Below are 23,623 nucleotides of genomic sequence, written 5' to 3'. Positions count from 1 at the left end.
CCTTAAGGTAGTATTTTACGAAAATAGCGCTACAGAAATTATCAAAATTATTATTGTTATTATTATTACTAGTCTGTCCGCCTCCGTAGTGTAATCGTCAGCACGCTCGGCTACCGTCCTGGAGGTCCCGAGTTCGATTCCTAGGAGGGGGTAAAATAAATATGACTGATTTTTTCACTGTAATATTTATTCAATATTACCTTTGGACCAGTAGCTGAAGCAGAGGGCTGATTACCTTTCCTTCATGTGTAAACGATCAAGATATCACTGCGTTTATATGACACAGTGCCCTATGCACCATTGGGGTGCGGATAAGGGTTTTATTATGTTATTATTATTACATATATATTACTTGTTGAAAAAATGTGTAATCGTTTTTTGAACGCAATTTTTACGTCCTTTTGATATAGCTTAATTGCGCACTGCGAAATAGATGCAAATATAATATTTTTGTAAGGAAGGAACGAATTACAAAACATGCTGATTTATATTGTAACGACTTATCACTACTGTAACATACTGAAACGTGACGGATTTGAAGCTTTATAAACATATTACACCTTCTCTCAAAACAGTCACTCAATAGGCATTTGAACATCTAAAATTTTAAATAAAACAACCGGACAAAAACCTTACACGCGTCCAGAGCACTCAAAGAAAAAAAAGCCCTGTCGGCGTTATCTGGGCACGAGTTTAGAATAGGTCAGATAAGGAAGTCACCCTCATCATCCCCTACGACGTCCATCACCGTTTTTATGCTCAGATTTTACTGACAAATTCACCTCATTTATCACAGTCACTCATCCCTTAGCCTAACGCCCACAAAACAAAAAGTGCAAAAAAACTATCACCATTATGAGTGAGTTGTATTTAACACCCAACGGAACACGGTACATCATTTAAGGCAGTAAAATATATCGGCTGAAAAAACCATAGCCTGATGACCCTTCAGCCTTCAAAAATGCATTTATTGAAATTTTCAGTTATAATGTTGTGCGAATATTTCAAGCTTTTTTTCACATTTTAGTATCGTACCTTTATAAGTATAGTATACTTAAGGGCTAATATTTTCCCAGAAATTTTAAAGAACGAATCCGTTTTTTTTTATTTTTTTAAATATCGGTTTTTTTACTTTATGAGTTTTTTAAAATATTGAAGTACTAAAAAAAATCGAGCTTTATAAAATAATGTTTTGATTTTTTTTTCGAAAATAAAATAAATAAATAAATGCTTGCTTTTTTAGATTATTTTTAGAAAAAATCGTGGAAATAAATCAGTAGTATTATTTTCCCTAACTAACTATCTATCACGCCGCTTCCCTGCAGGTAAGGCAGAGAGAACGGAACGCCACACCACTCTGTCTTTTCAAATAATCTTCGCCTCTTCTACGTTCATGCATCTCTTCATTTTATTTTCTCAGATTTTTTTTCACAGAATTTCTTATAAGTACACATGAGGCTGTTAATCATTTATTATTTATGTTTATTTTCGGTATTATTTATCAACCCTAAAGCAAATCGTTTATTTCCGCAGGTGCGGGTGTGACGAGTGCGTGACGTCACGCCAGGAAGACTCCCTGAGGCACTCCAGATCCAGGATAAACGCATACCGTGCCCTCGCCAGCCCCAGTCTCATCGCCCTATCCTCCAAGGACCCCATCCTCACAGCCTTCGAGCTCTCCTGGGAGCTGAGAAGATTGAGCTTCATGGAACACGAATTTAAAGTAAATATATCCTCAAGAAAATACCTCTGACGTCGTAAAAATCTATACCAATAAACTGAAAATAAAATGAAAATTGATAGATACTCTAGATATCTATATAATAATTTTCAATCACATTTTCTGCCTCCCTAGTGTAAGACTAAGCGCAACCTAAGTTAGGTCTTAATTTTGATTTGAAGGTCAAAATTAAAGTTCTGACTGTGTATATATATATATATATATATATATATATATATATATATATATATATATATATATATATATATATATATATATATATATATATATATATATATATATATATATATATATATATATATTTATATATATATATATATATATATATATATATATATATATATATATATATATATATATATATATATATATATATATATATATATATATATATATATATATATATATATATATATATATATATATATATATATATATATATATATATATATATATATATATATATATATATATATATATATATATATATATATATATATATATATATATATATATATATATATATATTTAGCGTTCGAAGTTCTAGCCTGAAAAAATCTCCATATAAAAAAATTGGGGCAAGTTCTAATGAGTAATGTCAACTAATTAAAACTATAGTGTTGGGATACAGGACGTCAAGGAAATATATTTCTATATCAGTCATGCAAATTCGCGGAGTATGGCTTTTTGCCCCATCTTGCTAGAACCATAAGCCGTCATAATCAACAACAAAAATGGATACTGCATTGTATGTGTAAATAAAATACATAAACCTTTATTATTATATGTAAAATAACACTCTTAAACCCATCAATACCCATTGTGCCACCTGTATTTTCTTGAACACGTTTTAAAATAAACCTGATTGATGTAGCTTTTTAAATACCTAAGTCAGTGATGATATGTATGTTTTGATAAACAAAAGATATAAGAAAGGTTATTTTTCATATCTCTCCTTTTCTTTTTATGATTCATTAGGTACCTCATAATTTTGACGTTGGAGAATATAGCAATGCGTTATACTACAACATATCTCTAAACAAAATATAATTTATCATTATTACTTTTGTAAGTCGTCAGGAGATACGCAAAAAAGACTCCCTTTAATCTCTAGCCGCATTTAATCTAACCAATTTAGGACTGAAAAAACTCATTTGCTCGTTGTAGGCCAGTCTCGTTCTACCGTACCTAACCTGAGAACTGAACTAGCTTTATTCCGAGTATTAAATCGCTATTAATCACCTGCGGTGTTAGCGATGGATTTTAAGGATAATGGAAAAATGTTTAAACTCCACAATTGTTAAATTCATTAAAAAAACATTAATTCTTTCGTTAATTTCGTATGTAATTTATACTTTTCACGTAGGATGTCTGTATATAATGATATTGTATACAGGCGTCGTTTTTTTTTGGTTCAAACAATTTATTATTTTCCCATCACTATAAAAAGGGAAAAATAAGATAAACATTACCGATAAAATTAAGAAAGGTGTGTGGAGATGGTCAAAGTGTAAAGAAACAAATTTATGAGGCAACTGTCATTGGATATATGAGCAGAGGAAGACAGAGGAAAACTTGGCATCATCAAGTATTTGAAATACTTGAAGGTGGTCAGGAGTCAGGAATAATCGGTGGATATATATGAAGATATGCACGAATGTGGAAGAGGTGAAGATTGAGAAACAGAGTGAAGATTTGTTAGTTAGTTACCATTAAAAATATATGATTAAGCCTTTTTTTTTAAAATTTTATTCACAATATTTTGCGTGTATTCAAATGCTTGTTCTCAAATCGCGGTTTCTTTACTCGGGTTTTTTTTTTTTTTTAATTATAAACATATATTTTTACTTTGATAAGAGTCTATTCTTAAAAATTATCAATTTGTTACCTAATGAATCCTGGTCCATAAATCCCTGTCAATGTTTGAAAAAATTCATTGACCTGAAATTAACGATCAATATAACACTACATACATTGATTCAATGCTGTGTACACCATTTGGCGTGGATAAGGGTTAAAAGAATAATAATATTTGATCCGTGTTTACAGATAGAGTACCAGGAGCTCAGAAAGCAGTGTCAGGAGTTTGCGACAGCGTTACTAGACCATACAAGAAGTTCCCACGAACTGGAAGTCCTCCTAAACCACGATCCCACGGGACCTGCCTTCGAGCACGGAGAGCGAATGCAGCTGAATAGACTTAAATTAGCAATCAAATTGAGACAGAAGAAGGTACAGTAGGAATACTTTGATGTTATCTTTTTTTGTTAATACACGTATTTTCTTTTTTTATATATTTGAAGCATTAACTTTGCGATTTTCCATTTTATTATTAAAATGTAACTTTGTTTTAAAATCACTATAAATATTTTATTATAACTTAATCATAATGTCTACCGGTTAGCTTCGAAATCGGTAGACATTATAATTAAATATGTATAGTGATTTTAAAACAAAGTTACATATGAATTATACACTAATTTTCTTTGTAAAACAACTTCAAGCGCAATCAAACCCCCTTGAGGTAGTATTTTACGAAAATGCCGCTACATATATTATCAAAATTTATTATTATTATTAATCGTTAGTAGATAATGATTTTCTTTTGTGGAAAAGTAAACGAATATTATAATTTCAAATATTTTAGTGTTTCAAATTGTTTGTTCACAAATTTGGGTTTTTCCACTTAGACGTTATTTAAATTGACATATCATCTTAAAAGACTGTCTGCTAAAAAAAATCTTACTCATAGATGTTAAAATTTCCCTTTACCAAAAGAATTGTGAAATGTATTTGAAAGTAGATTTTGGCAGCACATTTAAGCACTTATGATTTTTTGCGTATTTGTGTCTTGAACGTATTTAATCATATAGGTACATAAGTACATTGTTTTAAGCTTAAATCTGATCTTACTTCATATAATAAACAATCAACTTAACATTGGATAAATTTATGCAGTGCCCTATGCACCTTTGAGTTCGGAAAAGGGTTAGACGAAGAAGAAGATATTGTTAATGGATTTTTTTTATATTCGTGTATTTAAAAATAACACGTAAAAATTGAAATAGGAATAGAGCAACCCTTTTCGAAATAATTATACGTATGATATATGATTCAAAAAGATAAGTAACAGAGTTTAATTTTCCTCTCATATTGACATTTTCTTATACAGACACTATATAAGTTCATTCTCCTACGCAGACTTTACTCTGTCGCCAATATTTTCTTATGCTATTACTATTTTCGTAGACGCTATCCGAATTCGAGTAGACCGTTAGAAAAAAAATATTACGCTAACATAATATGAATACATACTAGAAAAACCTGTGTATATATCTTCGCGAGATATATCAAGCTCTACTGTTAACCAGAGTCATAAATTTCCCTGGACTTTAAAAAAAATCGCGTTTTCTCCTCCGTATTTTGAGTAGATAAGTAGCCTTACAACTTGTGAGAAAATAAACATATGCATAAGTACACAGACGGTAGAGTACTAAAATAAGTTTCAGTAAAATACTCTTAAAAACTAATTGAACCTTAAGACTAAATCAAAACTTTTTATATTAAATATTCAATAGAATTTAAATATAAGTTCCGGTTCTTAGTTTAATAAAGGCATTTTTAACCCTTTTTCATCCATTTTTCAGTCTTCAATTAACTTTTCCAACAAAAATGACACATTTCATCTCAAATTTTACTGTGAATTGTCATTAACATTTATAATTATGTCTCTATTTTACTGCCAATTGTTTTTAATGTCCCTGTCACTGAAAATATGAATAAATACTAATTTCGGAAACTATCACAGAGTTTCTAGAAGTGTCCCAGTTTTAGCTGTGATGGGGATTAAGTAACTAGTTAGTTCCGTTAGTCAGCTAGATCCGAGTAGCAACCTGAGGGTGGATGGTATGTATACGCTTCCGGAACCGTGACCAGCACAGCGGAAACAAAATTACAATATTTCATAATGATACCCTTATTTTTACTACTCAACTTAAGATGAATCGAATAACAATCTCTCAACGACGAGACATCTTTTTATACCAAGGAAACATTCAGTTTATTACTGAGCAATGTAATTAACACACATAATAAAGAGATTCTAAATTAATTAGAGGAATATCTAAATTAACATACTCAACCTATAAAATATTGTATTAGACTCGTTTTGTGTTTATAATAGCCGATTTAATTAATATTTTCATTCATCATTTTATTTTGGAAAATTCGCCTTTGAAAAAACGTTATTTTCATAAGTTGGCAATGAATGACGTCACAGAAACGATGGAGTTATTTTAATGTTGGTGTCATTGCCAAATTATTGGCGGCTCTATTTGTTGATGTCTATGCTCCACCCTCCCTCCCATCCTCCCCTCATATTTGTATAACACAAATGGTAGTGTAGTGGTAAACAAACAATCCATACTACTACTGTTACAGCTCTATAAACCATAGACAATAAACCATATGACGTCATAAAACGTTCGATGACGGAAATTTGATGACGTATGCGATCGCACGTTTTTCATTTTATTCAAATATCTAATGTTTAAGCTTTAATATCTCCCTTAGTTCCCTTAATTAGAATATTATCGATAGTCTTGTGATTTTTCGTATTAATTTATTAGTTAATAATCCAACATCGTGACAAAAGCCTATTGTATAGCTATATGAGCACAGCTTGTTCGAAGTTTATGTATTTAGAACCTTTTTTTAAATAAAGCAGTGATTTTTAAACTGTGAGTTAAAATACCCTGGGGGTCACAGAGCGACTCTTGAAGGGTCAGAAATTACCCTTACAGCTTTAAGTGAACACTTATTTAAATGTACGAAAAGTACTCTAAGAAACGTCGTGAATGAAACTTAAAATAGAGATCGCGTCTTAAACACGTCCAAAAACTCAATCGATAACACTTGTAGTACAAAATTAGAAATAAGGAAAACTTCGTAACTGTCATTAAATTTCTGATGTTTGAAAGAAAGGTTATAAATTTTTCATCATAAAATATTACATAAAAGAAGTGTGTACAATTTTGAAGTGAAATAAAAATAAAAATTACTTTTATGATTACAATTTACTATATAATAAGGGAGTAAACATAACAATTTTGACATTTTTACTTTTTTACATAAATATTTAGCAATGTTAGTATGTTAGTATGCTACTGTAGTGACTGTCCTAACGAAGAGACGCTTAAGTCTCAAAACCGGCAAACGAAAATTTCGATTAGTTATTTATAAACATTTTTGTAAAAAAAAAGGGAAAAATTATATTTTTCTCGCTTATGATATGATAAAATTATTATCATAAAAGTAAATTCGATTATTATTTCACTTATAAAAAATAAATTTATATTTTGTTTTCAAAATTTCATGATATATTTTCAGGCACTTAAAATGCGAAGTCATAATCTCATTTATGAGTTTATTTTGAATTTTTATTATCGAAAATAGTTTTCCATAAGTACTTAACATTCGACTTCGACATTCTTTTGCATCAACTTATACTTCTTTTTACATTTCTGACATCTCAGCATAAATGAAGAAGAATATACACTTAGCCAGCCTGTGGCAGGCCATAAGCCCCGTAAATACCCAGACTTCCTATATATTCTTCCAAAGACTTCTATCCGTCTACGTTGAGATATCAAAATTGTAAAAATAACTCCTTGTGCATAAATGTGCATAAACGCACATTTCGCTCACTCCTTTCAACAACGTCATATATCAAAAATCGTCAATTTTCAGTTGTGCGTGTTTTCGGAATGCCCAGAAAATGTTCTATATCCTAGAAAAAGCGGCATATTTTTAACTTAATATTTACCCGCTATAGGGCAGAAAGTGTTGTTTTTGCATTTTGAAGAAAAGGTATTGTTTAATTATTTTTTCAAATAAATTTAATATTTTTCAAATGTAGAAAAAACATTCAGGTTTTACCTAAAAAGATCTGTTGCACAGTAAAAAGTTCAAAAAGTGGCTTGATATTTATTTTTATTTCATTTTATTATACATATTTTCAAACTTTAAAAACGATCTCCTGAAAAATCAAGTTTTTTGACATATGAAGTTGTTGAAAGGAGTGAGCGATTTGTGAACAAGTATTTGGACACACTCAATATGTGATTACTTTCTGCTCAGTTTGTAGCGCACCCAAACGTCCAGCAGCTTCTCGCCTCCATCTGGTACGAGGGCCTTCCGGGCTTCAGGAGGAAGAACATGGCCCTGCAGGCGCTGGAGATAGTCAGGATCGGCATCATGTTCCCGCTGTTCTCCATCGCGTACATCCTGGCTCCGCACTCCGCCCTTGGCAGGACCATGAGAAAACCCTTTATCAAATTTATTTGCCACTCTGCGAGCTATTTCACTTTTTTGTGTAAGTCCAATTTCTTCAGGATACATTTAAATCTTCCTTCTTTGCTGTTATTTACGATAATTTATAATGTGATTGATTATAATAAAAATTGATTTTGTTTTACTCAATTTGTATCTGTAGAATACTTACTGAAATATGCAGAATATTTACTTTATTACCTGCTTTCATTATCAATAATTGTGGCCTCAGTATGAAAAAACTCAAGTAAGGGTGGAATATTTTAAATTGTACAATAATTTTATATAAAATGAAAAATTAATAAATAATGTCAATATTATTGTCATTCACGAAACAACGTATAAATTATATTACATTACATTATATTACGATTACAATTGGATAATAGAGGTGGGTAGATTTGAAACATATCGTATATCTTGATACAAGAATAACTAACAAACACTCATTAAACAATACCCGTAAAATGTGCCCTCGGTACGGGAAAACCCAGTGAGGATTCCTTATTTTAAATTGATAATATGCGTACGATGAATTTAAAGATTTTTTTAATAAAATACTTTAAATATTGGTACTTTGGCTAGTAAATAACGTCCTTTTTGATATGCATAACGTACGAGTATTAATTAAAAAAAAAAAACGATTTCTAAAAAGCAAACGTAAAATATCAAGTTATTTTAGAACCTTAATCATATAGTATCAGTTATTCATTTTTCATTTAGTCGTTTTTTGCAGATCCAACATTGATAGTTGTATGTACATATGTACATTAAACTGCTTAAAAATATGTTATGAATAAAAGTTTTGATCATGTTTTTGATATGTTCACACATCAATTATAGTTTTGCACTGAAAGTCCGCAGATATGTAGTAGACCTGTATTGTAAAATTTTATAAACATTTTTTCTATTATATTCATAGATAGATTTGTAAAAATTAATTTGATGTTGTTTTAAAGTGAAGCTTCATGGGTTATTTAATTATTTTCAGTCATGCTTATTTTGGCCTCGCAGCGTATTGAATCTGTGATTGGGGGATGGCTTTGGGAAGACCCCCAACCCGATAGAGAAGAAGACATGAGGACCAAACGGGGATCGCTTCCGTCAATTGTAGAATGTTTTATACTAGCGTGGGTTAGCGGTAAGTCCTATATTTTATTACCATTATTCATAAAAAAATCGCATCATGAATACAACAATCATTACATTAGTTTTACCTGACTTGTAACTTATAACATTTTTATGTTTTATTCATTCGGTGTAAACTTTGTGGAATAACATATTGATATAAGTATTAAAATAAAACACTTGTATACTTGTAAAACCACTTTTATGTTTATTAATGTAAACACGACTAGTTTCGAGAACTATTGATGTTATCATCAGCATGCGAAAATACAATTGTATTGTATTTTCATCCATTGATGAGAACATCTGTAGTTCTCGAAACTAGTCATGTTGATCACAATTGCATTATCGTTTCATAGTTTTTTTTAATATACTCATTGATTCACAAGTGAAGTTAATAAATTAATCTTTCAAAATTTTGTCCACTTTTCAAAAAAAAAACTTATTTTTTAGAATAAATAAAGAAGAATAAAGAAATTTGGGTATTTACAGGGCTTCTGATCTGTCATAGGTCGGTTAAGCATACATACATCCTAAAAGCGTCTCTGCTAAATAAAAGCTTTCTCAAACCAACACAGATGACTTTTGTGAATTCATATGTACAGCGTCATGAGATTAATGATATATGTAGGAGATCTAAAAAAAATTGAGTACCTTTCTAATGTGGTTGTCAATCATGGGTGAATATTACAAGTGTGTAAACGATAACTTAACTAGCCTGTAAATACCCAGACTCAATAGTCTTCTTCATCTATGCTGAGATATAAAAAGGGATATTTAATGTGCGCTCTTTACTTCCTTTTCTTCTGATTTGACCACAGTAATGTGTGGCCAGTCCAGCTAATAGGTAACAATATAAAATGCCCATAGGTTTAATATGGAGTGAAGTGAAACAGTTATGGGACGTTGGACTGGAGGAGTACGTAAACGACATGTGGAATGTGATAGACTTTGTGACCAACTCGCTGTACGTGGCCACCGTGGCGCTCAGGCTGGTGTCGTACTACAAGGTGCAGAAGGAGATCATGCGGGGCGAGGAGACGGCCTCCCAGCCCAGAGAGAACTGGGACTCCTGGGACCCCATGCTGCTGTCCGAGGGACTCTTCTCAGCGGCGAACATCTTCAGGTGTTTTGTTCATTCCCTAGATTCATTCAAAACTAAATGCAGTTCAAAAATATAGAGAAATATGCGAGATCAACGATGTCGCTTGGTTGGGAAGACAATGGTATGCGCATCTGAGGAGAATGGAAACACCCAAACTCCCCCACATTGCATTCCATGGCCAACCCCAAGGTAAACGAATTCCGGGCAGACCACCAAAGTCATGGCAGAAGGCTAATCCCTCCTAAAAAAAGGCCACTAGGCCTACACTTAGAAATAGAAGAATAATAGTAATGTTCTAGATCTCGCACTCCTCTTCTCTCTTATCCTGGTGTTCCTTATTCTATATCATAGACTCTTGCCAGATATGTTCTTAGAGTCTTCTTTTTTTGTTACTGCGGTGTCCACTCTGCATTCGATCCCATATGATGGGTCGCACACAAATTTTATATATTTTAATTTTGCTGCCGATCTTCATGTCACGGTTTTTCCATATACAATTTTTCGGGCATCCTGAGATTACTGCAGCCTTGTTTAGTTGCCCCATCACTTTACATCGCAGATCCGTTTGTCCATTCGATATCTATAAATACCTATAAGAAAATAGAAAATAAGAAAAATAATTATTTCATTGGCCTGAATTGCATTAGTTACACATAATAAATTCGACGTTTTAAGACCCATGAATTTAGACCCTAAATTTTGACAAAAAAATTTAATATTGCTTAATTTTTCAGTTCACTGAAGCTAGTATACATATTCTCCGTGAACCCTCACCTGGGCCCACTCCAAGTGTCCTTATCTAGGATGGTCATGGACATTATGAAGTTCTTCTTCCTCTACGTTCTAGTCCTCTTTGCCTTTTCTTGTGGTAAGTTCTTATACCCATTTTATACTAACTTGATATTAGTTGATACAACAAAGCTAAGAAATGTGTTATCTAAGTATGGAGTAAGCAGTAAACCTATCAACGGCATTGCAGCCTTGTACGAGGATAGTACTACATGCATTAGGGTAAGTGACTGGTTTGGCATCTCTAAATGTGTTAAACAGGGGTGTGTAATGTCGCCGGGTCTGTTTAATCTTTAAATGGATAATTTGCATGAAAGAACTGAAGTTTAAATATTGGAGTAAAATATTCATTTTGACTCTCTGTTGCCTTTTGTATGCTGACGATGCTATGCTTCTTGCCGATAGTAGAGAAGACCTGCAGGCGCTGAAGACAAATGTGTATAATGTGTGCAAGGAAAGTGATTTTCTGATAAATATTGACAAATGTCATGATTTTTGAAAGAGGTGAAAGTAGATCTGTGTGTAAAATATTAGTAAATCGAGAAATTTTATCTGATTTGGTTAGTTCATTAATTGATTCAACAGAAATTTGTGGTAATACCCATCTATTTGTTTTTAATTAAAAAAATTATTGATATATACCGCTATTTTCTAAAACCTATTGTCACACGTGTGTCTCCATGGAGACATGGTGATTGATAATGATGTGAAAAGCATTGACACATCTGCAACAAAAAAATTAAAAGAATATTGGCATTTATTTACCAAGACAAATTTTATTGCAAAGTGACCATATTTTCTTTAAATATTTAACTCTATTCAGACGTTACGTATTATAAAGGTGTAATGTACTTAAAAACGTGTGCGGTATAACATATAATGATTATACACGGTGAGGCATGGTCACTTCCTTATTTTAAAAAATCGTAACACAAAAAGTATTGAATGGCCCAAGGAAAAGTAGGCCTCGTTCATCCATAGCACCTTTGACACTTAACTAATCTCAACAACAAAATTAGATCCCGTGCTTTCGAGCGCGCTATAGGAACGCTCTCTGGAAGTAACTGTCACTTTTGTGTCGCAAGTTCAAATAGTGAAATAGGGAAGTGACCGCGCCTCACCCTGTACATGCCTGCAAATACTGAAAATTGAAGAACGTAACATAAAAAAATCCAAGCTTAATACACACTAAAACTATTTTTCCTGTTGTTGTCATACCAAAATATATACCAACAAAAAAGTCCTTGACAATTGTACAAAAGATAAACTAAAACAATATATTGATAAATCAGTGCGCTGCTGAGGTATTAATCCTATTTATTATTGTTAAATCCTTTTCAATTCCAAAGATAGATATTTAAAGTTTTGTATTTCTAATTTAAATTCAATAAGACGAATCTGTTCGTGAATAATCGGTACGCGATTTACACTGCTTAGAAATCGACAGTAACAGATTAACTGCGAATAGCCGACGTAAACTCACCGTAGCCAGTTGATCAAGTTTATCCCGCAGGACCCATCGTACCCTATTCCCACTTCAGTCTTATTGCCTGCCCGTTACCTACCCATCACTTGGCACTTTGCAGAAGGGTATAACATATTATTAATGTTACCTCAGAGAGAACGCAGCGGGGAAGTTCAGAGTTATAATTTTTTGAAGCGAAACTTTTATAGGTGAGGTAAGGCTTAAAAATGTAAAGGCACTAGAGAAAATCGACATACGTCGTAGAGAGTATCATAGAGAGTGAAAAAACGTTGCAAAGGAAACCAGTAGATGTTTTCATATTATAGTTTACATTAGCTGAACATGTTTTAATATTTATTACTTAACAATTTCCACCATTGAAGGTGAAGCATTGTTAGGAAAAGTACTGGCATAATGCCAATGATTTCAACATCGACTACAACTCTGACGAAACTCAACGATTGATAAGATTTTACGACCAGATCAGGCGCTGCCATCGACGCAGTATTCTCTCGTTATTTAGAAAATTTGCATCTAATTTATTCGCATCATATTTCAGTTCTCATAAACCCATAATTTCTTTCTTAGAGTATGCATTAGTGGAAATCAACGAATCAAAGAAATATTCCATTTAATTAAGAGAGCTTTTCTTCAATTAAATTCCACATAACCATTATCGTATCGTGCAATAATAAAATCGCCAACAAATGCAAAGAAAGCAATGCATTAAATCAACTATTTCTGGAACCTAAAATGTTTCACTTCTACGGCCCGTGTTCATTGCGTGTGTGGCAATTACGTACAACAGATGGCGCAGCCATTGTTTTAAAAATATTTTTTCAAAACAAAGGATGTCATAACTTGCCATAGGTAAAAACATTTGTCACACCTTGTCTTGATCTCTTTTTATACTGATCTTTTATTAAACGGTCAAACTTTGAATATTTACAGAATACAGGCATATTTATACGATTTTAATTTAGGTTTGCAATTCTTAATGTTTAAAGACACACTACCTAAATGAATATCGCAAAAAAATAGTTAAACATCTCAAAAAGCAACCTGCTTTGTGAAAAAAATATGTGTGAACCATCGTCTCTTTGACTTTTTATATCCTAAAGTGGTATATCATTAAATAAATTAAATATCAAATGAAATATCAATTAATCGCCTTAGATAAGATTTCAGTGAGAACACGTGACGTCCTATTGTCAATTATTATTGAAATTATACAAAAATTAAATATCTACTTTACCTGCACCGTATTAATAATAATAACAAACCCTTATCCGCACCCCAATGGTGCATAGGGCACTGCTTCAAATAAACGCAGTGTTATATTGATCGTTTACACATGAAGGAAAGATGATCAGCCCTCCGCTTCAGGTACCAGTCCAGGGTAATATTACAGTGAAAAAAATCACTAATTTTATTAGACCCCCCCTGGGAATCGAACCCGGGACCTCCAGAACGGTAGCCGAGCGTGCTGACCATAACACTACGGACGCGGACACCTTACATAAAATAATTATTTTTAACACCGAATTAACTTACATAAAATTTTATTTTAGGTAGCACTGAACATCCTCTTCATTCAACCTTTCACATTTTTACTCCCGACCATTCCACTCACATTAAATACACAGTACATACTTGCTTTTTATACTTGGTCTTTGTCATCCAAAATTAATTTATTTCTAAAATTAACCCCTCCCGTTTCCATTTCAACAAAAAAGCCGACCACAAATTTACTCAAATATTTGAATAACATAGAAGGTCTTTTGTATTTTTATTAAGGAAACGATTTATTTAAATAGCTAATTGAACTTCAGATCAAAAATAACAATTCTCATTCAGCGATCGGCAAAGGTGGATAATTTACGTGTTAACTTGAACAAATTCCTCAATACTTGTATCTACAATACAGTGGTATCAATCATTTTAAAAATCAAGAAACCTTTTGAATTCATCCAATCCCCACCGATTTTTTTTAACCCTGACGTATACGTCAAATAAAATCGAACGGAATTTTTAACCTTCAATATCCGTTTTTTAGCCGACCCAAGGGCTGAGGGTCTCTTTTGGATATTTTGATAGTCAAGAGTGCTACAGAATTTTAAAACCTACTGCTACAATATGACTGTATTTAATTATGACAGTGCTGTTCACAATACGTTATTTTTTCAATACAATACGTGCATTGGAAATAAAAAATCATTAAATAATACTTTTGGTATTTAACAACTTTGTTTTGATTTTAAAACACACTCGTAGTGAATAACTAATAAGTATGCATACACCACATACATGTTATGTACATGTACCAACACATTAAAAATTTACACGATCGTACAAATTCATGACACTTTTTTTTTCGAATTTCACAATGATGTATTTTACTGCTACGTATTTTACAACTTTGTTTTAATTTTGAAACACATTTGTAGTGAATAAATAATAATTATGCATACACACATACATAATATGTACATATGTACCTACACATTCAACATTTTCCACTATCGTACAAATTGATGACCCGATTTTTTTGTTGGAAAATTTCACCTGATTCTTTTATCGAATTTGGGTCAAAAGCTTTGTTCGAATTCCTGCACAAATATACCGCTTGAGTCCGTTCAGTCAACGACACGAACGGCGCACATAGCAACGGGCTAGGAGATTACAGAGCTTTTTTGAGTTTTTTTTATTTTAAAAAAATGCACTAATCTACAATCTTATTAGATTTTTTTTACTGCGTTATGAAAACCTCCACCTGATTGGATAAAAAAATAAACTTTTGAGAAATTTAAACGTATGCTTGAATATCTAATACGCGCGAGACTGTTTTTTTTTTTACTTGCGTTATACCCAGGGCCGGATTTAAACTTGATAAGGCCATAAGATATTTGAAATATCGAGCCTTTTATAAGTATTTACGTATACAAATATGATAATTTTTCACTAGTACCTCTAAAAGTAGAAACATTGCGGTTATTCCTTTATAAAAATAAATAAGGAAAATAAAAATAAAAGGGGTAGAAACAAAATATTGATTCTCTCTCTTTCTCTCTCTCTTTTCTTCCTTTCGGGTCAAAACTGGTATGTTTGCCAGTAAATAAAGCAGTTAAACAAATTTCATAAAATTTAAAACATTTTTTAAATTCTTTTATATTTCATGATTTTTTTAAATTTCCAGTGATGACAATGTTTATTTAAATAATTTCAGGTCTGAACCAGCTCTTGTGGTACTACGCTGTAATGGAGAAAAATAAATGCGACAACCCTAAAACTAGTGACCATAATGCGTGCGTTGTATGGAGACGATTTGCAAAGTAAGTTGGTAATTGGCTTAATCGCAATATTGTTGGATTTCGATCTCATGTTAGTTGTAATTTTTGACAGGTTTGGAATTTGGGCTGACAGTGGCGCCCTCAGTTAAGAATTTGTGAAGTGTATAGCTTACTCTATTCGAACATAGGTGAGATTCATTCAGAATTAGTGGGACATCAATTAATGAGACACCTTGATGATGATATTGTATATCATCCATAAGGTGAATAATCCGTGTCTGATGGAATAAATAATAAAAAAGAATAATATCGTAGTCATACAGGAGAAAGTGACCAAGTGCATTTTTTTTACAAAAACGTGATCATTGACTATTTGATATCTTACTAGCTTAATATTGCCCTGAAAAAAATCCCAAAGGATTTTAAACTTGCAATTATAATATATTGACTTGTTAAAAATGACTAACAGCATTGATGTTTATTTTCTTGCCAAGCAAAAGTGACTTAAATGGCCCTCCTGGACATTTTCCGTTTTGTTAGTTGGTCACTTTCTCCTGTACGACTACGACATCAATTTAGTTACGTTACGATCTTCTGTCTCACTTTTAATTACTGAGGGTTATGATGTTTGACGAAGCAACGACTCTTCTCCAGTTACCCCTTGACTGCGCTGCACGTAGCGCTCCAACCACCGAGGTGCCTACTGCTGTCTTTACTTGTTTGGTCCATTGTGTGGGGATCTTGCTCACCCCCTCTTACCCTCCAGGCTGCCAATCACAACCAGTTATTCCAGGCTATCCTCATTGCTACGCGCAAAGTGTCCAGAGAACAGAAGAATCCGTCGTGTACAGACACTGGCCAGAGTCAAGGCATCCAAGTGCAACTCCAGACAAATGGACTCGTGACATTTATTAAATTGTTTTTCTAACCTTATTTTTTTATCTATTAATGTTTATTATTACCACCCTTTTCAGCCTTTTCGAGACTGCTCAAACTTTGTTCTGGGCCGTGTTCGGTCTCGTGGACTTGGAATCGTTTGAACTCGAGGGAATAAAGACCTTCACTCGTTTTTGGGGAATGCTGATGTTTGGCACCTACTCAGTCATCAACATCGTTGTTCTACTCAACTTGCTTATTGCGATGATGAACCACTCATATCAGCTCATATCGGTGAGAAGCACAAATTATTTAAACAATGTAATATCTGCCTTTTTATCTCTAAACCATAAAATAAATGTTTGTAATACCTAAACTTGAATCTAGGTATTATTAAGAAATTGTCACACTTGATAATGTCTTAATAAGACGAAACGCCTCACATATTATCATTTATATGTAAATAAAATTAGAATTCAATCCAATAACCTTGCTTAACTTTGGATATATTAGCCAAAAATTTATGGAATTCTACTTGTCTGCAGTTATAATAAATATTATATGTATTTTTTTTATATTAGGAAAGAGCGGATATAGAGTGGAAATTTGCTCGCAGTAAGTTGTGGGTGAGCTACTTCGAAGAGGGTGGGACCGTCCCACCCCCCTTCAACATAATCCCCACCCCCAAGTCGCTCTGGTACGCGTCGCAGTGGGTGCAGCGCAAGATGTGCGGCCACTCCCGCGCCAAGAAGGAGCACATGCGGACCATCAGGGTCAGTTTCCTATCTGGCGTGAAGCTTTGCTTTCTACTAACCAATCATGGTACCAAAACAGCGGTCAGCCATGTTTATTTTTCAATTCTAAACTTTTATCGTAGACTAGATTCCAAACACTTGTCCGCCTCCGTAGTGTAATGGTCAGCACCCCCGGCTACCATACTCGATGTCCCAAGTTCGATTCCCAGAAGGGGTTAAATAAATCTTAAGGATTTTGTCACTCAAACATATATTCAATATTACCCTGGACTGGTTCTAGAAAATTTGGTGGTCGAAAGTTTTTAAATGTAAATTCACAGTAAAATCGGGATACAATTGTGTTTCACATTTTCAATAAATTTCTCAACTTACTTAAAAAAAATATGCTGTACAAGAGAGGGTCCGTCAGGAAGCCTAGATGCTTCTGTATCAGATCTGGGAATGTGGTGGGACAGCTTTCAATACCCTGGACTGGTACGTAAAGCGGAGGGCCGATCACCTTTCCTTTATGTGTTAACGATAAAAATAACACTGTGTTTATATAATGCAGTCTGCTATGCACCGGGTGCAGATAAGGGTTTGAAAAAGATTCCAAACAAGCTACTCTTCTGCTTAAGTATGAGTGAAACTATGTATATATAATATACATTATCAGTGTGTTGGTGCACTGCCCGAAAAACTGTCAGAAAAGACTATAACCCGTTTTCTGTAGCCAGACAGAAACAATTGATTCATTGTGTTGTTTTACACAAAATAATAATATGGTTTATATGATTGTCCATACATTGAAGCTTTATAATATTGAACAAGGACGAGATTTGAAGTGATCAAGCGAATTGAATGTCCGATTGGTTCTCAATTTGCTTTAATAAGTGGAACACACCGTAAGTACTATCAATTGTTACGGATCATAAACAAAACTTGCATATCAAAATAGCTAGATGCACCAATACACTTATAGAATGTGTATTTCATGAGTAGTATCACTCATATTTAGCCAAATGAATCTACATTTGAAGGAGATTCTACATTAGACTAATAAACACCATTCACCATAGTTATTGAACCTTAAAACGTAAAGGGTATGTCTAACAGACAGCATTCACCTCTTTCTGATAAAACAAGTGGTGGCTTCTATATTACCTTGCTTATACATATATGGTTTGTATTTTTTGCTGAAAAGAATTTGTTTTTCTTATCTATGTTCAGTATTAGGATATTAAGAGATTGTATTGGCTTTGGCCAATTATGCTGAAATAACTCTTGTGATGAGAAAACCACACTCCTTAAGAGAAGCCTGGCAGTTGATAGACATCAACAGTCCTTACTACATTTAATCAGCATTTACCATTTTAGTTTTTTTTGCATGTATAGTACCACTTCCTGTGACATCTTTTTGAATTATCACATTTGATAACCTTTGATTCACCTCATATATCCATAGAGGTAAAATAAATCTGATATGGTTGTATTTTATCTATAAACTATAGTTAAAATACTAGTAGAAATATATTTTAATACTGTTTAATTTAAATTTAAATTATATTTTGTTTATAATGGAGAGTATATTTGATTTTTTTGTTTAAGCGGAAGGTGAAGCAGGCTAATGAGCGAGATTTCCGATATCAGGTAAGTTGTAGTCGTAGTTTCGTACGGGGTTTGAAATGGAACATTTTCAAAACTGACACAGAACAATCTACAAAATCCTGTTAAAGACCTCTGTGGTTCTCTTATTTTCTAACTGTAGCGATAATGTCATCGATCAGACATTGATTAATTTAGAGTACAAATTAGTTTAGCTCGTTTTCAAAAGATGGCTCTGGCCGTTATGAATATTGCACAATGAAGGTGACTTGGTGGTTAAATCACTTTTCAATTTCATAATAAATAAATCAACTTGTTTTTTATGTCAAATTTGGTATAAACCAATTAGCATATATTTATAAAAATACTGACATGTAAGAATCTTACGAATCAGTAGTATTATGGTTCACTCCAGTCCATTCTGAACTCCTCTTTTACGACTAAAAATATAATCAAACTAATTTTAATCTTCTGTGCATTTTAACGTGCTTTGCATGATTTAAATATTTAACTTGTGTTGGCTTTTTTAACTATACTAACATAATAAAAGAAACATATATTCATGATATTACATTGATGGTTTAGAATGCATAACTGCTTACTCCCCGATATTTGATAATTTGACGCTCGCAGATAGTTTTCTTCTATGCAACAAAATTCTCATAAAACCTTAATAAGTTGCAGTTTAGCGCTCTAAGTTAACGATAGATAATATTACATATTTATTTTATCAAAATGTTTTACTTTTTTAAAAATTTTAAAACTTTTATAAATTAGTCTAAAGTTTTTCTTCTTCTAATAAATCAAATGCTATGAGCATTGTAAATATTTAGTTTGGGTAAAAAATATAAGTAGGTTTAATTTTTTTGATATAATTTTTATTTTTTCCTAAAAATATTACTCTTACTAGTATACCTATGCGTATGTTGTCTTTATATTGTACCATCAGTAATAACTGGATACCTAATAAATATCAGTTCAAATTATACTTTATTTTGGTTCCTTAGTGTTGTGTTTTAATAAATATTAATAAAATGGTCAGTAGAAATGTCAAATGTCTTCGAACAAGAGAGAAATATCCGGTATATTTCCGCCTAGTTGTCATTTACATATATTTTCTACATTCCTGATTTGGGTTTTCTTTTTCATCGAATTGGCAGGATCCAGTTTGAATATGTAACTCTTTACTAACACTGTATGCCATAGTTTATGGATATGATGGACTAACTCCTGGTGTTATTATGTGTGCCTGTAACTTGTTTCCAGAGTATAATGCGTAACCTTGTGAGGAGATATGTGACGGTCCAGCAGCGAAAGGCGGAGTCGCAGGGGGTGACGGAGGATGATGTGAATGAGATCAAGCAGGACATCTCGGCCTTCCGGTGTGAACTCGTGGAGATACTCAAGAATAGTGGCATGAACACTTCCACAGCCAGTGGAGCGGGTTCCGGTGAGTACTATTTCCACTACATTCAACAGCCATAGACATAAATCTCTCACCCCTAGAATACCAAGGCTCCAACATACAAAATTTCCTAAAATTAATTATTGACTTGAACTGGCTCCATTTACACAAAGACTAACTAAGTAACTTACCATCACGCCTTTTCTCTGCAGGGGTAGGCAGAAAGGATAGAATGCCACACCACTCTATCTTTTCAAATATTCTCCACCTCTTCCACATTCATGCATCTCTTCATACATACCGCTGATTGTTCCGACTCCTGACCTGACCCCTTTCAAGTATTTGACATACTTGATCATGCAAAGTTTTACTCCGTCTTACTCAGTTCCTATTTCCAACTACATTTGCCTCATAAATTTGTTTTACTGTTCTTTCCTCACTCATTCATTCCACGTGTCCAAACCATCTCAACACACATATCTTAAATTTATCAATAGTGCTTATCTCGGCATTGTATTATTATATTGATTGTGGTATACTTTGCCAAAAGTGTGTTTGCTGTCGATTTTGTGTATTTTGGCAGTCAAGCTGGGAGGTTGTGTCCCAAGTTGTGCGTTTCTGATGTTCTGATTCATCAGTAATATTCACAAATAAAATTATTTATTAAAATAAGTTTATTTGTGAACATTATATAAATTACTAGGTAATTTATATTAAAAAATAGAAATGCATTTATAGTAAAAAAAGAAACCTGTTCTGACAATGCCCATCAATTCTAAATTTATAATTAATCAGCATACATATAAGAAAGAAATCTCAGTACTAAATCAGTTAAATAAATAGCTATTCAAACATTACGAAACTTAATTTTCATTAAAAAAAATACTATGAAATGATTGAGGTAACTCATTTTTAAAAGTTTAATTGCTTCCGTTGTAAAATTTCCCAATATGCAGTTTGGCTGTCCTTGCTGCATTTAGATGATATGTTATGAGTTTCTACTGTGTTATGTATTAGTTAATCTAGTTGTGTTTATATTACTGATATTCGCATGTTATAAATTAGAGTAAGACCTTTTGAAGTTCATTGATATAAATGCCGATACAGAACTTTCCTTTACAGGTTCTGGTGGCAAGAAGAACAGGCAGAAGGAGCGCCGTCTCATGAAGGGATTCAACATCGCCCCGTCCAATAATGTAACTCTCCCCCCTGTGGCCGAATTCATAGCTTCCTTACATCACCAGGTTTGTTGGGACTAGATCCCCGGCGGAGATGCTTTGCCCAATGCATTGTACTACCAAAGGCTGCACACTAACTGGCCATGCTGACTGCTTGAAATATTCTAACACCACATAATATATATAATACCCTGGCAGCAACTGTCACTTTTCAGCATTTCCTTTATTCGGATGGATGCAGCGCAGTATTGTTTATTTTTTTATGTTTTAACCAAATTACATGCTGACTTGTAATCCACTTTTTTGTGCTTTTGTGACTTTATATTTGACATGTTACTATTTTAATAATTGTTCTTCATTGAATGAAGCTTTGCTTAAAACGATATGTAAGTATTTTTGCTATTCCTTTTGTTTATTTCAAACATGTTTCTATTTATTAATAACCCATATAATATTGAAGCTTTTACACAATTGTACAACAAATTAATTGTGAAAAATAATATTCAAATGCGTGGCAAATAACTTTTTAGATAATATGTAACTTATTTTAAATAAAATTATTGAGTTCATACTCATGTGTAACTACAAATATATAAAAAAAATATTTGCAAATCACGATAGAGCTTGAATGCTTTCATCAGATGTTCACAGCTTATAATTAGTAATTTAAAATGCACAATTAATGTAAATTTTATTAGATACATGAGTCATTCACAAATTAGTTTATGAATATCAGCTGTATTATTTCATAAGAATTTTAACAGATGACACTTCGAAACTAACAAGTGGTATGTTCTATGTCACATAAGACTATACTTATAGAATATAATAAAATAACTATACAGTTTTTTTACACATTTATTTTATTTAACTGGGTTTCTTCATTACCGACATCATTAGACTGATGTTACCAACATCACACCCAGCCTGATGATGTCGATAACAACAAAACCCAGTCACTGGTCAAATAAAATAAAAGTGGAAAAAACTATAAACTGGTTATTTTACTGTAAAAAATGCAGTTCGACCAAGAAACGTTATTACAGAACTTAAACATACTTACAGATGTCTAAATTATTGATGTAATATGGATGTTTAATCATTGGCAGAATAATGAATGATACAAAGTGTATAAGATAATCACTCAAAGTAGCCAAGGAAATGTTAAAAGTTTCCATATTGCCTTCTCAAATACTTATTTGTTTCCGTTCAGATAAAGTCTACATCACAAATCATGATCTTTTTTACATCTATGGTTTAATTAAATAAAATTTAATGATGATTTTGCATTGTACCCGTTTCCAGCATTCAGAGCAGGCTCACACTCACCATGAAATGTTTGGCTCTACCCTGTCTGGAATATTCAGCGGTGGGAGTGTCCACAAGCCTCCGCATCACACCATGAGGACCACGTCGCAGAGTTCCCTCAGCAGCGAGGCCAACCCCTACCATCGTGGACTCACCCTCAACATGGGCAGGTCAATTCCCAACCCCTTTATTTACCATGCCCTTATATTTATTACAAACACAAATATACTAGAACTGCGCAAGTTTTTAACCCATCACATACAGCACTTAAGTTCCAATTTCATAAGGTATATTATAGAATATAGGTGTATCTATAAAACTTTTAAAAAATCCCCATGAACACTCTGTTCACATAGTTCATGCCGATAGAAACATTGTGATATTTGTAATGTCATATTGTGTAAATGCCTTGTCAATATTTGTTCCCATAGGGTAGTGATTAGCCCGTTCGGTTACCTTGCATGAGGTCCGGGTTCGATTCCCTGGGGGATGAAAGTAATTTATTTTTGTTAACTTCTGTAGTATTTATTCATTAACATTAACTGAAACGCAGGACAGATCACACCACTTTCGTGAGATAAATGATCAAGTTAACACAGTGTCTATTAGTTGCAGCGCCTTATGCACCTTTGGCGCATTTAAGAGTGGACCTAGGAATTTTATTTATTA

At 32.9% G+C, this 23,623-nt stretch overlaps 1 protein-coding gene across 1 annotated transcript in view; it reads left to right on the top strand.

Annotated features, from left to right (window-relative positions):
* The window catches only part of Trpgamma (Transient receptor potential cation channel gamma), an 89,201-nt gene that overhangs the window by 54,455 nt on the left and 11,123 nt on the right, over positions 1–23,623 (top strand). Inside the window, exons 5-17 of the mRNA XM_088269724.1 lie at positions 1,534–1,723; positions 3,791–3,973; positions 7,880–8,114; positions 9,063–9,212; positions 10,070–10,325; positions 11,039–11,172; positions 15,785–15,890; positions 16,823–17,018; positions 17,306–17,497; positions 19,073–19,108; positions 20,330–20,513; positions 21,591–21,712; positions 22,952–23,124. Of these exons, the coding sequence (XP_088125850.1) occupies positions 1,534–1,723; positions 3,791–3,973; positions 7,880–8,114; positions 9,063–9,212; positions 10,070–10,325; positions 11,039–11,172; positions 15,785–15,890; positions 16,823–17,018; positions 17,306–17,497; positions 19,073–19,108; positions 20,330–20,513; positions 21,591–21,712; positions 22,952–23,124 (2,157 nt within the window). The remainder of the gene's footprint in view (positions 1–1,533; positions 1,724–3,790; positions 3,974–7,879; positions 8,115–9,062; positions 9,213–10,069; positions 10,326–11,038; positions 11,173–15,784; positions 15,891–16,822; positions 17,019–17,305; positions 17,498–19,072; positions 19,109–20,329; positions 20,514–21,590; positions 21,713–22,951; positions 23,125–23,623) is intronic.

Source organism: Brachycentrus maculatus, unplaced genomic scaffold (assembly GCF_059751285.1).
Source record: "Brachycentrus maculatus isolate JH-2025_06_01 unplaced genomic scaffold, ASM5975128v1 h1tg000361l, whole genome shotgun sequence".
NCBI classification, from domain to species: Eukaryota; Metazoa; Arthropoda; class Insecta; order Trichoptera; family Brachycentridae; genus Brachycentrus; species Brachycentrus maculatus.
Note: the sequence above shows the minus strand (reverse complement) of the source record. Positions and strands in the feature narration are given on the sequence as shown.